This window comes from Tiliqua scincoides, chromosome 3, assembly GCF_035046505.1.
Source record: "Tiliqua scincoides isolate rTilSci1 chromosome 3, rTilSci1.hap2, whole genome shotgun sequence".
Taxonomy (NCBI): domain Eukaryota; kingdom Metazoa; phylum Chordata; class Lepidosauria; order Squamata; family Scincidae; genus Tiliqua; species Tiliqua scincoides.
In genome coordinates, this window is record NC_089823.1 from 127,433,740 (window position 1) to 127,450,229 (window position 16,490).

At 43.7% G+C, this 16,490-nt stretch overlaps 2 protein-coding genes across 4 annotated transcripts in view; both read right to left on the bottom strand.

Moving 5' to 3' along the window:
- Window positions 1-16,490, bottom strand: part of TPT1 (tumor protein, translationally-controlled 1) — a 302,395-nt gene that overhangs the window by 27,150 nt on the left and 258,755 nt on the right. The gene's annotated exons all lie outside the window — the stretch shown is intronic.
- The window catches only part of TSC22D1 (TSC22 domain family member 1), an 82,149-nt gene continuing 70,913 nt past the window's right edge, over window positions 5,255-16,490 (bottom strand). The window contains exons 1-3 of one of the 3 annotated variants that reach the window (XM_066622680.1): window positions 8,945-9,276; window positions 8,543-8,594; window positions 5,255-6,482 (exon numbers count right to left, since the gene is read on the bottom strand). In XM_066622680.1, the coding sequence (XP_066478777.1) occupies window positions 6,228-6,482; window positions 8,543-8,594; window positions 8,945-9,072 (435 nt within the window). In that variant the 5' untranslated portion in view covers window positions 9,073-9,276 and the 3' untranslated portion in view covers window positions 5,255-6,227. Of the gene's footprint in view, window positions 6,483-8,542; window positions 8,595-8,944; window positions 9,277-16,490 lie in introns of those variants that run through there. The other 2 variants (XM_066622681.1, XM_066622679.1) reach the window with 2 other exon arrangements.

Consider the following 16,490-nt stretch of genomic DNA (forward strand, 5'->3'; position numbering starts at 1 on the left):
ACTCCTGTTAACTCACTCCATAGAGTCTGCCTTAAGGAAAAAAAAATACAGAAATTTTGACAGGTGCAAAGCTAGAACTGATCAGCAGATTCCTGCCTAGTCAGAGTATATTATTCTGATATAGTTTGATTTGCATTTCTAGCCTCAATGCAAGGTGCTAATTCTGATTTTTACCTATAAAACCTTAAGTAGTTTGGCACCAGGGTACCTGGAGGTTCACCTTCCCTCATATGTTCTAACAGCTATTTCTGCCCAGTGTTGCATATATGCAACAGGGACCAAATGTGTACACCTGTGGGCTGGGCAGAAATGGGTTAAACTGCTGAGATCCCATTCGGTGTACTCTTGCTAACTGCAGCTCAGCAAGGGTCCATTAGGAGCAACCTTCCCAGGGATGTCACCAACTTTATGGAATGTCCACCCAGACAGACTAGTCTAGTTCTGACACTACATGCTCTCAGGCAAAATCTGCATCTTCAGGGTAACCTTCAGAAGTTGCAGAATTTGGACTATTACTGTTGATGTTTGTTCACTGGCTAGTGTTGGTTTAGTGAGAAGTGAGTCTTTGCTTGTTTCCTGCTGCTGTGTATGTTTGTGGATCTTTTGCTTTCTTTCTAGCAAAAGTGCATTTGTCCATTTTTGTTGCATTTTAGGGTACACAAAAGCTGGCATGGATCAGGCCAAAGGCCTGTCTGGTCCAGCAGATTTCACCCCGTTCTGGCCAATCAGAAGACCCAGTTAAGCCTCAACAACCAGTATACAGTTAAAAAAATTTTCTATATTAGTCACTTTGAAGTTATTTTACCAAGATAAAGCAGGATATAAATGTGTAAAATAAATGTCCAAGCATACAATGAGGGCTGTTCAGATGGTGTTTTGAATGCCATTAAAGACAACAGAATAGATGATAATAGATTAAACCTATAGGTCACATTGCACTGGAAAGGAAGTCTGTGGAGAAACAAGCTCTTGGTGGATTGGGCCAGACATCATTTTAAATTTTTCAACTTTGTTACCAGCAGGAGGGCTTGGGCAAGTCTTGCAATGGAGGTCTATAAATCATGCAGCCAGTTTAGGTAGCATCCAAAGTTAGGTATTAGTCACATTAGTTAGCTAACTTAGATGACAGTACTCTTAATATATGAAAGACTTAAAGCTATTTGTCCTTGTTATTTCTAGCAAGAACACTGAAACCCACAATTTAAATCCTTCATCTCCTTCCCTCTCCCTATTTCTACATCACGTTTCTAGTCCTCATGATTATGGAAAATATGCAGTGCTCTTGTGTTCTAGGTGCTTCTGTGCCCAGAGAGAAAATATCATGTTTTTTGACACCTTGATTATGTAGCAAAGTGTAAAATTAAAATGTCACCAGGGCAGGTTAAAGGCAGAATGATAGAACAGACTTGCTCTAGAGTCCCAAAGTGTCAATAATGAAAGGTGCCATATATTGCCTTAGAGTGGTAATCATGTATATACAAATATATTGCTACTAAGCTATCACAGCTAAATATTTAGAGGCAAGGTTATAGATTCTCTTATCAATCTCCTTTTTAACAAAATTTTGAAAACACAAACTGGTTCATTGATCAAATCACTCACATTTATGCATACTCTGAATACTAATTATGTTTTGGTATGAATTTATGACAACCATTTGAAAAATTATGGTCTTTCTTATCAAGTTTTACTGGGGAAGGAGACAGCAGTAGTTTTTTCTTGTTTCCCTCCCCCCTTTTGTTATAAAGTAAGAGGGGAGAGTTCTGTTAGTGCAACAATTTTTTTAATTTATGTGATGTACCACATTAAAAATATAACTATATTAAAAATCAACTGATATTTAATAACATAATTGCTTTGCTAGACGGATCCAAGGTTGATCTAGTCCAGCATTCATCTGGGTACTCACAAGAAGGTGATAATCTGGCTTTGTTTTTGCCCTCAGAATCTTAAACAGGTTTGCTTGTAACTCATAATCCATTGTTTGTTATGTTACAGTAGTACCTAGAGTAGCACACTCACTCCCTTCCTGTTCCCTTCCCCTTCATTTGGAAACACAGCTTACTCTGGAAATCTTGGTAGTTCAAACCCCCTGTCACCAACCCAGGAAATCAGGCTATTCAGAGGTTCATGTAATCACATCCAGAAAGCCAGGATAGTAATAGTGGTTCTACAGTTGGACTTAAGACCTGGAAGTCCTAGGTTCAAATCCCCATTTAGCCATTCCTGGGTGACTTTGAGCTGGTCACTATCTCTTAGGCTCACCTACCTCACAGGGTTGTTGTGAGGACAGAAGTTGGGGAGGTACCATGAGCTCCTTGGAGGAAGGATGGTAGAAAAATGTGAACAAATAATCCAGCCCTGTTAAAAAAAAATAGTAAAGGATGTCTCCCTGTTGACTGGATTGCAAGGGTTGAATAATGCACTATTGCTTATAAGCAATACTCTCAGGCATTAATTTGGGGTACTCTGATCTATTGTTTTGATAAGCTCTGATGACTGGGATAATTGGATGCTAATGTGAAATTATTTGCCTTGGACTGTTGAGACAAACTGGCTAAAAGTGTAAAATACCTAAATTCAAATTTACAAATTTGAACTGAAGACTAAAACTCTGGTTGCAGTAGAAATAATGCTACCACTTAGTGTCCAGCCAAATGAACCATAACAGTACTGGGTTCTGTTCAAACAAGAACACTACATACTTTACACAATTAACTTACAAAATTCACTGTCACAAGATGCAGCACCGGTCGCCTACTTCAAAGCCTCTTTAAAAAGTTCAGTGGTTAGGGAGGGCATGATTTATTTTGTAAAATTATTTTATGTAGGCTTTGCTGCTTCAGCTCATCCTTGCAGAAACACCTGATGCTGAAAGCACCCTGCAGACATTACCTGCATGTAAACTTTCAGGAGCATAGTTCTGTCTGCTCTGGAAAAAAATGCCGGACTTTCTGTAGTAGCTGCCTCTATTTACAGTTCAGCTACACTCCTAACTGAAGGAAGTCTTGGAACAACTTTGAAACCAGGCAGCCTGCCTGCACCACCACTTCATGGCTATATTAACCCCACAACTGCTGGACTGGACAGCTCCCTTGGGGAACTGGAGACTCTTTGCAGACTATACTATAGCAGAAATCCTTTACATACAGGAGAGTGCAATGGACTGGATGGTCTTATAATTCTTCAGCCTCAAAGTACTTTTAAAAAATACATTATGGGGATAGTGCTACAAATACAGGGACAACTTACTATACCAAATCACAAAAGCACTACAGGTGCTCTGTTAGATTTTTTTACAGCCAGAGATCCATTCCACTCCCAAGACAAAAAGAACCACCACCACATTGAGATAAGCCCAAATTCCAGAAGCACATTTCAATGCAAGGGCAAATGAACATCAAACACACCAATCAGATGTGAGCCTTTGCAAAAATCAGGCTCCAAATATATGAACATGAAGACTTAAGTACATTTTAAATTATGCTTTATATACTTGAATAGAATCTTAGTTCTCTGATTTTTCTGATGACACATTCCAATATCAAAGCCAGGTTGAATTCCTAAACACACTTATTAGGGAGTAAGCCCCTACCAAACACAGTGGGACTTGCTTACAAGTAAACATATATAGAGGTGTGCCACACAACTCACTTTCTTAAACAAATTCCCAATTGGTCTCAGTTGCTTAAGAAATGCACCACAAAATCTTGACTAGTGCATTCAGCATACTTCTAAGAAATAATTCATGAAATATATTAATAGGAACTTAAGGCAAATTTTGGACAGCTGAAGTGTTTCATGATCCCAAGCTTCAAGGTATTTGTGCTAGTACAAATATCCTTCAGACAGTGCATGCCATCTCCTATGTTATATTTGAATCATAAAATTCTCACACTAGCACTGGAGCAAATTCATAGATTTAATGTTTGGGTGCCCTCCAAGTTTTTGGCTTAGGAATGAGGTAACCTTAAAATATTTGAATAGGAGGAATACCAAAAACACATAAATGTTTTAGTGTTATTGAATTTTCTTTTAAACAATGAATAGAAACAATAGTCACCTCCAGATGAATCCATTTTTTAATTTCACGTCCTCTTTGTATTTATTTCATTCAAAAATGGCTGCTGAAGCACTCATTTATTCACAGTAAAACTATGATGTGTGACTGTTAATGCCTTCATTGAAGAATGTTCACAATCACTTTTATAAGGCTGCATTTGCATTATGTTCTGAAGACTGATAGCATCCTACTCTACAGAAGACAGGCAAGGAAAATGGGATATGCCTCCTTAAAAGATGTAAACATACATTGTTCAGAAGCATTTCTAAAAGGTGGTGGAGCACAATGGCTGAGAAATTGAGCTACAAATCGGGCACATCCTGGTTCGAACCTCACATCTGACACAGACCCCAAAAATGACTTTTGGCAAGCAACTCAGCCCATCAGTGGCAATGTGAAAATAATATCAATTTACAAGGCTGTTGTAAGATTATACCAAGTAGATGTATTCAAAAACACCTTCAATATTGGAAAGCACCTTGTTAAATTAATGCTAAGTATATTTCAGTTATTTAAAATCCAATCAGTTTATACAACTGAATGAGGAATTCAGGAAAACTGTGACAGCAGGTGCACTTTCCACTCTCTTATGGGCTACTGAGCACAAACATGCTTGAAGTCACATGAGGCAATGTAGAGTTTGTTGCCAAGGAACAGCTGCTGCTAATTCAGCTCTGCGGGATGGCTGTAGATCATTCACCAGCCAGCTCAGGCTGCTGCACTATAAGAAACAGAGCAGAGGGCACAGGATTTTCTTGTAGGAATTAGCTGACTTTTATACAACTGTGCCAAAGGAGAGAACAAGATTAGTGACACCCATCAATTCTCTCCTGGTTTTAAGCATGATCTGCATTTGGTTTAGTAAAACACAATTCCTTGCTTTTTATAAAAGGTAAATATTTAAATCCTTTACTGTGGAAACACATTAATAATTTCCACAGTAAAGATTTTTTAAAACCTTTTTTATTCAAACCTAAGGGTTTTACCAGACTGGATTCCTCTGGAAGGTGGATGGGAAAAGTAATCACCTTCAGACCATAGCTTCTAAATCAACATTTTATGCTTTATTGGAACTTGAGAAGTGCAAGAGTTAAATATACTGACATTATACAGGTTTTTTTTCTCTTCCCCCACCCCAAAGAACATGCACAGGAACATAGCATACTACTATACAGATTGTATGCCCCCCCCCCCCCACAACTCAGTGACAAATCAATGGTTGCTCTTGTGGATTATTTCTGGGAGTGTTTTTCCCCTGCATGAAACTGAAATTAAAGTGAACACATCAAGTTTGACTTCAAGTTATTCAGCTCCAAGACAACTGTCAGACAAATAGCATTAATCAGCCAATTTCTGAAGAGCTGTGTAGGTGCAAGTCTTATTCACGAAGCATCAAAAATAAAATAAAAAACCTACCCAAACTTGTTTTGTTCAGCCTTCTGAATTCACTCTGTACAATTTAATGAGCAGTTACAGTTCCTATTTTACAAAGTAATTACACTAAATACACAAATATACATTAAGCAAATAAACCTTCATTTTGATGATCCTATGTCACAGCAACACGTCACCTACCTGCTCTCCTATAATACAACTTTAGCACCCGGCCTTGGCTACAGAAAACAATTAGTACATATCTGCATTTTAAGGTTGCAGGTGTCAAAAAGCCAAACACATTTGCATCACGCTTCTCATCAGTTGTTGCTTTGGCTTCTTGATGGAATGCTGGGGAATGGGTCTTCATTCGCATCACCCCAGCCAACTTCTTCATATTTGCAGGGTCACTAGCACTCACATTCACTGCAGCACTATACGGAAGGAAGATCCTAAGGAAAACAAAAAAGCTTCCAGGCACAGATCCATATCTCCACAGCCATCTGCTCATACTGCTCCAAGTCCCCAGTGCATTTGTGCTAATTCCCTGAACATTTGCCAACCTCTCCCCTTAAAAAAAACAACCCCGGAGACCACAACTCTCCCCACTCCCAACGAACAGCTTAATGCTGGAACAGAAAACATTCTGCGACTATGAACGCAGGGCACAGAAGAGTCTTCATGACTGGGTGGCAGCATGCAGCAATGCAGGATGGAGTGGGCTATGCTGGATTCTCGGCAGTCCCTGCCTTGGCAGAGTCCAGAGCGCTTACAACCAAGATGTTATGGACTATGCTGAAGAGCCTGAGCCTTGTGATGCTGGCTGGGAAGGCTGAGTTGTCCCTTGTGGCTGGGAGGATGCAGGCGAAGAGCTCGTCTGTAACTGTGCTTGGAATTGGGCTAGCTGCTCTGGGCTAGCCAATGTTTTCAGGAGTGTGTTTTCCTGTTCCAGCTGGTTGTTCTTTTCAACCAGCTCTTTGATCTGCTCTTTGAGGACCTCCACTTCCTCTCTTACAGCATACATCAAGTGGCTCTTTACCAGATCCTGAAAAGAAAAAAGAAAGTGAAGATTCTAGCAAGGAGCAGCAGATTCAAACATACCTGTGGCAAGCAGTTCCAAAAAGCATATTGGAATATCAAATGAGCTCAGCTCAGAACTGTTTGTGATCATCATTATATTATTTGTCTTATAGTGAACATTTAAGTCAGGTTCTCCTACCCTCAGCCTAAACCCTCATGGCTAGGAATACGTTAAAAGCAGGTGCCTTGGTTTGCCCAATCTTAAGGGGCAAATGACACCAAGCAGTGAAAGTCTTATGGGATAGAAGATAGACATAGGTGTTTCATGGTGTTAGTCTTGTTTAACATACCCATTCAGTGACATTCACAAAATGAGCATTTGTAGGCAAAAAACAAAACAGTGATGGGGGGGGGGAATCAGTACCCCTATTTACCTAATACACAAAGCAGAAGTGAATCTCGATGGAAGGGATAACAGTCTCAGGTATGTGCAACATTTGCAGAGTGATCATCAGCAGGCACAAGGGGAGTTAAGCAGCCATCAGTCCTGCTCCAAGTCTGCATCCCCCCCATACTCCATTATCTCAGCAAAAGTGAAGTTAGGGTGACAAGTTTGCTGAGATAAGGTTTGTCCTTAAGGCTTAAAGGGGATGCTATCTGGTGTGTTTGGTCCAACAAGATGTTGCACAATAGGACTGAATACAACAACCAGTTGTATATGTAAACGTGAAGGAAAAGGGCTTGTTGTAAGGCAGCCTATTTGCACATGGAAGTAGCCTGGATTATTTACTAGCCAACACATCTTTTACAATCTTGATCTCATACTAGCTGTCTTCGACAATTCATTATCATTCTTGCACTTGAAGAAACAAGAAAGTAGCGGCACAGGAAAAGATACACAGCTACATTTACTGTTGCCATGTAACAAAGCAAGAGATACAAAAAATCTCAGTGCTTTTAAGATTGGGGCTTAATGGGCAGGGGAAAATGAGGCACCCACAACCCACGTGCAACAACAACCACCACCCACAACAACGTGGGTTGTGGGTGCCTCACATGGCGGTGCTTTTCCAAGGACTCTGGTGGGGAGGCTCTGCCTCACCTACCTCCCCACCCACCGCACATCCCTGCTTTGCAAAGGTTGGTTGGCCTGGCCTGCCTCTCTTGGACTATGTCACCTTCGTCTTCTGAGATCTGAGCCTCCTTCAGGATGCATGCGCTCCAGCGCCCTGCAGCAGGCACCAGGCTTGCTCTTGCCTGCAGATCTGTTTGGTGGGCACTGAGCAGGGACAGGCAAGAAGCAGGCACTTGCATGCATAAAGGATGGAACAATCCTCGCCTCCCCCCCCCCCGCGGCTCTCCAAGCCCCGCCTCCTTGGAGTACCGGCTGCAGCTCGTCTGATCTTAGAGGGCAACGCTGCTTGCCGCATTTCCCTCCCCACCCACTCAGTGACGTCAAGCGCCCCGGAGCAGACCGCCCCCGAGGCTGACCCTCCGCCAATCGGCAGCCGCGCTATTTATAGCCGGGAGTTATAGTTCAGAGTTTGCCTAGCAACAGAGGAGGACGACGACGGCAGGACGAGGATCCCGTGAGAACGGCTCCTCCGCGCTGCTCTCCAGCAACAAAAGGGGGGGGGAGAAGAGCTGGGATTCTGGACAGGGAAGCAGCACCAAAAATAGGATGCATGTTGCAAACACCCCAACCTTTTGATCCCCACTGGTGCACCCCCTTTCAGGCAAGGGGTGCGCCCCCCAGTGATGGGGATCCTTCCACCTCTTTGCGACTGGGGGGCAGAGTTGTTTTCCAGCCCGCCTCCCTCCCTCCCTCCGAGCCCCCGGGCTCCAGTGCAATTTCTTTGCATGCATCAATAAAGGAGGCACCAGCCTGGGCGCTCTGCTGCAGCCCTTCGCCTTCCAGGGCAAGGCAAGGGGTGGGGTGACGGGGCTCCTTCCCATCCCTCGCCCCTGAGCGATGCAAAGGCAGCCTTGGTGGAAATAAAGCATCCCTAAGACCAGCGTTCCATGAGTGGTAGCCCTTCCCCCCCCCCCGCTGCCACATTCCTGGGTTTGGGAAGGTGCACATACCATGGCTTGCTCGATTTTGTTGTCTATCGCTACGACGCTCGCACCGGAGGAGCTGCAAAGACACAAACAAGGGTGGGGGGAGAACACACAGAGCACGTTAGCAGCGGCAGCAGCAGCGCTACAAAAGGGAGGCGCACTGGCACCCAAGGCAGCCGCAACACACAATCAACAGCCCCCCTTCCCTCCCCCCCAAGAAACCAAGAAGATGGCATCCGAATTACATAATGCGGTGAACTGCAGCCACAGAGAGAGCCCAGTTCTGTCAGGACCAGAGATCCCTGCCCGCCCTCCGGACAAAGGAAGCGGCCACCTGCACGGCTGCAGAGATGCCCGCAAAGCAGGAGGGTGTGGGGGGGGGGCGAGCCCCACACCCCCAAAGCCAAGGCGCCCGCCTGCATTTACCTACTGTCGAGCCTCAGTGCAGAGCTGTCGGTGCCCAGCAGAGATGACAAGAAGGAAATGGAGAAGTGCCTGAGCTGGTAGACTCCTAGATCCATTGCCACCTGCCTCCTACACCATTGGGCACTCATGCAACAGCAGAAAAGGGGGAGAAAAGGCAGGCGGCCACGGGAATGAGTGGCTGGCAGGGCTCAGCGCTCCAAGGAAGGCTGGTGCATCTGCGGGGACAGGTCTAAGGGGGAGATGCTGCTGCGCAAAAAAGGCGATCCCCCTCCTCTTCCTCCTCCTCCGCGGCCACCGCTTCCCTGCCTGTTCAGCCGATGGAAGACCTAGCGGGCGCTCCAGCCTTCATTGCATAATCCATGCAGAAGAGACTGCCAGCCCATTGGCTCGCCGGACGCTCAGGCACGCCCCCCCCTTGACTAGCCCTGCTGGAAGCATCAAAAGCCAGCCTGGGCAGGAGCCAACCTGGTGCGTAAAAACGTCAGCGCGAGAAGCCTCAGCAGCACAGCTCGGGGACCTGCACCATCACCTCCAGACTCAGCTAAGGGGGGGGGGGAGAAGGACAAATGCATCGCAAGCAGATGCACCCCCCCAAAGGGCTTTCTGCATGCACCCCCCCCAAAGGACTCTCCAAGATTGAGCTCAGTCTCTCTCCTAGTCACTCCTCAACCACACGTGTTGTGTGCCTCCCAAGAGCCACACGCGCAAGCTTCCGGCTGCCAAAAATGGGGGTGCAGGTGATCTTTTGAGGCATCAGTGGAAGGCACTGCGCTAGCACGCTCTGTTATCCTTTCTTGAGTCACTCCAATGGCGCCACCTCACGGCAAAGACAGAGGCTGGAGCTCAGAGGAAAAACAACAATGCTTGCAGGGAACAGGCCAGCCCTCCTTAAGCAAGGAACAAGGATGAAGTGGGGAAAGCTTGTGCTGCAATCGATGTGCTCCTCTTTAGAATGCCATTAAGACTCGCTGTTAGCAAAGAAAGGCACTCGTTGCTACTTGTGTGGCAGGGTTTGGGATTTTTGCTTTGCAAGCTCTGGCCTCTGGTTTGCTCAGCATTGCATGATCACTCTTAATATACTGTACTTGAAAGGGCAAGGTGATAGGAAAGGCAAAAAGCAGAATGCTATCTCATGCGTGTGTACACACACACACACACACACACACACACACACACACAGAAAGAGAGAAAATATAATTCCTACAAGGTAATTCCTACCATAATTTCCTGCTATGCACCCAAGACTCTCTCAGTATGTGACCACCCACTCCTGAAAAGCTGTAGCACAGCTTCAAAGGACTCAAAGCACCTTTTCAACTGTTTTACTTTGCATTTTGCTAATAACCAGGAGTGCAGCACCAGAGTCTGGCCAGGGGCACTGGCTGAGGGCCCAACTGGCTAACCCCTGAAACTCCCTAATTTAGGTTGCAGCAGCACAAGCTGCTTAATAAAGCTATTCACACCATCATCGACTTGTGTTCTCCTCCCAATCTGAAATTGGGCTTCCTCAGAGACCCCATGATTTACACAGATGGGGAGGAAAGATGGCATCTTGGGTACCCCATCCTCAGCACTGCTGAAGAAGAGGCAGCCACTAATCTCTACTGTTGCCTCCCTCTCCTCCAAACCGAAAAGAAGAGGAGCAGTTTTGGAGAGTACCTCCTCTTCAGTGCTGCTAGAACACCAGGAAAGAAGCATCCTCTATCAGTGCTGCAATTGCTGCTTTCCTTTTCCCCAACTGGGTTAGAGAAATGAAGATATCTTGGAGGACACTTCTCAGCCCTGCTGGAGCACTGGGAGGTGCCCTCCAAAACTGTTATGTGGGGGGGGGGGAGAAGTGTGGAGATGGAAGCAGACTGACACCAGCACTGCTGGTACCCCCAAATCCTTGACCAGAAATGTCACATGCACAGCTTTTCAAAAGATGTAGGTTCCTGGGCTGTTTGCAAAACTAACCAATGGCTTAGCCCAAGGTGCTCATAAGACCACTTCATAGGCCCCCACACATCTCTCTACTGACTTGGATACTTATTAGAGCTGTCCTTGTCCAGAAGCTCATGAAGAAAACTTCAGATTCTACTACACAAGAGGCATCTGTGACAAAATGTTGCATCTCCCCAACCCTAATGCCCAAATCGGTCAAGTATGCCAATTCCCTCTCCTTGCCCCTGCATTCTGCTGTTTTATTTTCCAAATGACAGCTTGACAATCATGGGGGGACCTGGGGGACCATGTTCTGCCTGCATTTGGCTTGAGGGGGGGTCCTTTTCTTTTTCTGAACAAATGTGTCTAGGGGATTCCCTGAGCATGCTGAAGCTACTTTTTTGTTGGCAGTAGCCTCACTTTGCATACAAACTGAGTTGCTCAATTGAGTGTAATAGCAGCATATGGATGCATATATAATCTGGATTCTTCATGGGCAATGGATAGCATCCTTGCTGTCCCACCCAACTCATACACAAATACACGATACTAAATATTTTTTATCACGTACTGCTTCAGAGTTCAGTATCATTTCTCACTGCTGCAAAGTCCCTCCCCCTTACTGTGGAAATGGAACCACAACTACCACACTTTAAATGGTCCACAGCTTCCCAATGAAGCTTCCCAATAACTCCTAATGAAAGTTATTCCACCCATAGGCTCAGCACCACTGTTTACAATGATGGTTGGGACCACACACACCCCCAACCATCTCTCCATCCTTTACCCTGTGAAACCTGTTCTATCCTCCATGTATAGAACAAAGATGCAGTCAAAAAATAATTCGGGGGGGGGGGGAGGGTAAACATGCTAAAACAAAAATACATCCACAATGTGAGCAATTCTCTTACTGCATAACTTATTCGGCCTTTTATCAACTGCAGAATATGGATGCTATTTTCTAATCTCAGCTTAAAAAAGGAAGCCCTATTCCAGCAATTTCATTACAGAACTGTGTCAATTATACAGTCCTCTTCTCCATCTCATCATTTACAATAGGGTCATCCTTTCCAAGTGTGTAAACCACCCTGTCTCACTAAGATTTCCCTAAAAGGCTTTCTGCCACACTTGAAAATGATTGCATAATGCCTGCTTAACACAGTTTACAAAAGACACACACACATTTCTCAAAACAAAACAGCCCCTGTATGTGATGCAGCAAGTCTGAAGGAACATTTTAGGTGTTGCTATCACAGAAGCATAGCTCCTAGAAAAAGCCAAGGAATAATCGTATTACACTTAACTTCAACGCTAGTATGTCACCCTCATCCTTCTTAAGTAGCTTATTTTAGCTGCCTTTAGCTTCTTTGTTTTTGTTAGTAACAGTACTACCACAAGAAAAGCATAACTGAAATAAGTTGCTCTGAAGGAAAGGGATACAAACTAATCCAAGCCATTACTTGCTGGTGGGTTCTTCTAGTCGAGAAACACCAAAATCCAAAGCTATTTCCTTTCTTCACCACCACTCTGGAAAGGCAAACAAATGAATCAAAACAGTCTTACACATTTAGCACCAGGATCCACTTTTTAGAATAAGAATCCGTCAGGAGCCACTGGAAGTGATGTCATGACCAGAAGTGACATCATCAAGCAGGAAAATTTTTAACTATCCCAGGCTGCAATCCTACCCACATTTACCCAGGAGTAAGACCAATCAACATTGTTAAAAACATACTCATAGTAGCCTGTTAAAAGTACAGGTCTGTAACATTTCCCCAAATGCAGTCACATACCATGGTAGCATCAAGTCTAATACAATAAAAATAAAATATTGAAATGAATGGGGACTCACCTGAAATTGGTTCGCAACCCACCTAGTGGGTCCTGACCCACAGTTTGAGAAACATTAAAATGAATCAAACATTAAAATGTAAGTAGTGAATATGTATAGCATTCTAACAGAAGGATTTCATTAGAATACCCTACTGTATGTATTTTGAGAGACATTTTTTCTTAAGCTGCTCTGAAGATCCAAACCTTTACAGTTTGTCAGGATTGTTCCTCATTTCCCCCCTCCTTTCCCCAGTCACAATCTCTGAGGCCCACATTCTGACTTTTTAATACAATTTTTTGTGTTAAATACAAAATACCAATAAATACCACAGAAATATTTCAGAGATTGTGACTAGGGAAAGGGGGAAAATGAGGAACAATCCTGAGTTCGGAAAGAATCCAAACGGGTTGACAATTATTTGTCACATTTCTCTTGTCCAGTGTCTGTGTGGGTTTCAGTCACTCAAAGAACAATGTATTCACATTGGGCTGCCTCAGTCACAATTGTCACCTTGCCTTGCCAATGATGACTCGAAAGTGATCACAATTTTGTTACATCATTGCTGAGCATGGCACAGAGCGTGCTGACCCAGATACAATTTGGCTATATGCAAATCCGCTAAGTCTGCAAGCTAAGCATGCTTACTTTGGAGAAAGCACCCAATGAATTCAATGGGATTTACTTCAGATTAAACATGCCTGGGACTGGGATGTGGTGTACCAATGTTAAGTATGACCACTTAGAATTCTGAAAGCAAGTATTGGTAAACAAACTGTGGATTGTGAGTTGCTGGTAGGGTGGCAAAAAAGAGCACTATGTTTAGAAAACAGCATTCCAAATCAGTGGTTTGAGTCACCCAAAGGAAATTGGTGTGGTCTTAATACATTTCTGAATAGCCAGTTTAATTCAGACCCAAAAGAACCTGGGAAGAGATATGGTTTTAAAGTACTACCTATGATAATCGGGAGAATAGGACAAACAATCTCAGTATCTTCCAGATCAGAGTCTCTGTACTAGAGACTCTGTACAGAGTACTAGTACAGAGACTCTGATCTGGAAGTTACTGAGATTGTTTGTTCTTTTCTAATACTAACCAACTGTTTGTGATTCCTTAGCAATTCCTAATCCTCAGTATCTGACTGTCAGATCTGTCAAGGGCCTACCATATAGTCTAATATGCAAATCCCAGTTTCTGCCATCTGGGCAGCCTGAGTCTACATCCCTATTTAGCTGTATGGCAGGCGTGAGCAAGTCACTTCAGTTTTCCATCTGTAAAATGGTGGCTAATTTCTGGGTTGTTTTGAGGGGAATTACAAGTACTTACATGTTGAGTAGGTCAGTGCAACATCAAGTAAAGTCAAGCCAACTGTTTTTCAAGGTACAAGTATTTAGGAAACCAGAAGATATATTTCCACTAGGCGGCAGCCAGTGTGCCTAAGCAAACTGTCCCCTGCAACTACAGCCTCAACTGGATGGAGAAATACGGTATGCCTGAAGTCTCCCAACCACTTATCTAAGTCAAATCAAGCAAGAATACAAAATAGTAGTTATCAGAAGTTATCATTTATATTTAGGTTATGCTAAAATCATTATGAAGGATACTCAAAAAGATCACGAAAGCGTCACAACTGAAACAGGCAACACAATCCAAATAATATCATTAACCAATCCCTCAACAACAGCTTCTTTATTAATGAAGCAGTTGTGGTCATAAGTTATTCATAGCAAAGTCCTATACGTTCGTAACTCTTTCAAATTAGGAGTCTGAGGGCCTTGGGGCTATACCTTCTAATTCAATCCCTTCATTTTTTATCTTTGACTTCATCAGTTATCTGAACATATAGCAAGCCTGGTTTCTTCATTCTCAGAATTAACAGTTCTTCCCTTCCTTCTTCCTTTATCTGCCAAGTATGATAAGTTAAATATATATATTTTCCATAATGTATAATATTTGGCAATATACCACTAGCTGGTTGCTGAAGTGATTAGGCTAGACTAGCAATTTAACAAGCTAAAACACCAATATCTGCCTAGTTCAAGAGCTCTCTTAGTTCTTCTGGACTAATATGCATGTTAAGGGTGCAATGCTATACATACTTTCCTGGGAGTACACTCCATTAAACATGATGAACTTCTGAGGAGGCATGCATAGGATTACACTATAAGCAGCAGTCTGTTTGCAGCCTATTCTTGCAAAGTAAGAAAGGAAAATGTATGTCTCCTCCAGCTGGGGTGTGCAAATTGCTGTAGATCCCCGATGTGTGTCCACTCTGATTAGAGGCAGGTCACCGCAGCATAAGTAGGAATTGGATACTAGTAACGTATAGCATTCAAGACACTGTATACATCTCAAATACCAAGGGCATTTTCATACCCGAGGCTCAAACCTGTTGCATTATGTTTGGTTCATTAAGCAAGGCTAATGCCCACACTGGATACAACTAGTACTTTTTTGTTCACATATGAGTTGGCAACCTTCAGTCTCAGAAGACTATGGTATCGCACTCTGGATGGTGGTTCTGGCACAGCGTCTAGTGTGGCTGAAAATGCCGATTCGGGAGTGACAATCCCTTCCACACTGGGAGCAAGTGTAGTGTGTCCCTGGTCTGTCTCCCTGGCTGTGGGCCTTCCTTCTTTGCCTCTTTGCCTCAGACTGTTGGCCAAGTGTCTCTTCAAACTGGGAAAGACCATGCTGCACAGCCTGCCTCCAAGCGGGCCGCTCCCACCTGTTGAGGTCCACTCCTAAGGCTTTGTTCACATACCAGTCCCCAATCACTTTTGGTTATATGAATGCTCCAATCACTGATATGCTACAAACACAGCAAAGGAAGCTCATGTTTTTGGCATCAGGGGAAAAAAAAATATTCTTGCAGTGCCAGGCTTAATTTCCATGTAGAATTCCAATTAAGAGTATCACAACAAGGTGTTTTCATTACTGTAGTTTCATGTGGCAAATATCTATAATGGCTGCAGACCTGTGCAGTGTCAGCAAGCGGCCTGACATTTATTATGCCAGAAATCTAGTCTCTTCTCTGTCCTTTCTCCCAGTACCAACCATGGCACAGTTCTCCCTCTGAGGTGTTAAATGTATATGCGGACCATACCATTTCAGACAATTGGTGGGGGCTCACAGGAATGAAGGTTCCTTTCTACAAATACAAATTCCTACACAAAAAAACTTCTAGCACTTCTGAGGGAAAGCCAAGTCAGCATTCTTCTTCCTGACATCTGCATTTTCTATCAAAGTAGTCTTGCACAGGTTTCAAAAAAACCTTAGTTTCATCTCTATCTGGACCCATGAATATGTGCATGCTTATAGCACATGTACAGAATCCTAGAATACGAGGTTGGAAGGGACCTTGGAGGTCATCTTGGCCAACCCCTTGTGCTGTGCACATGCAAAACTTGCCCACTGAGGTTTTCATTTCATGCACCCGATGAAGTGAGGTGTGATCCATGAAAACTTCTGTTGAAATAAATTAGTTAGTCTTTACAGGTGCCACTGGGTTCCATTACTTTTACTAGTTCTGTATGTGTATGGCAATGTTTTGCCAGGATGACTATTCAGTCATGTAACTTGCCATCTGCTTTTCGCATCACATGACAAACAGCCTGAAAGCTTTGTGAGAGTAGGCAATCTTCAGCAGTACAGCCCAGAGCCAGATTTACCACCTCAGTGAGAACTAGGGAAGAACCATGGGTGATGCCTTCATAAAGTAGATTATTCACATGAAACTGTGATTAGATTAGGTGAGATTAGGTCTTATCACACTGAAAGCAAAGGTGGGA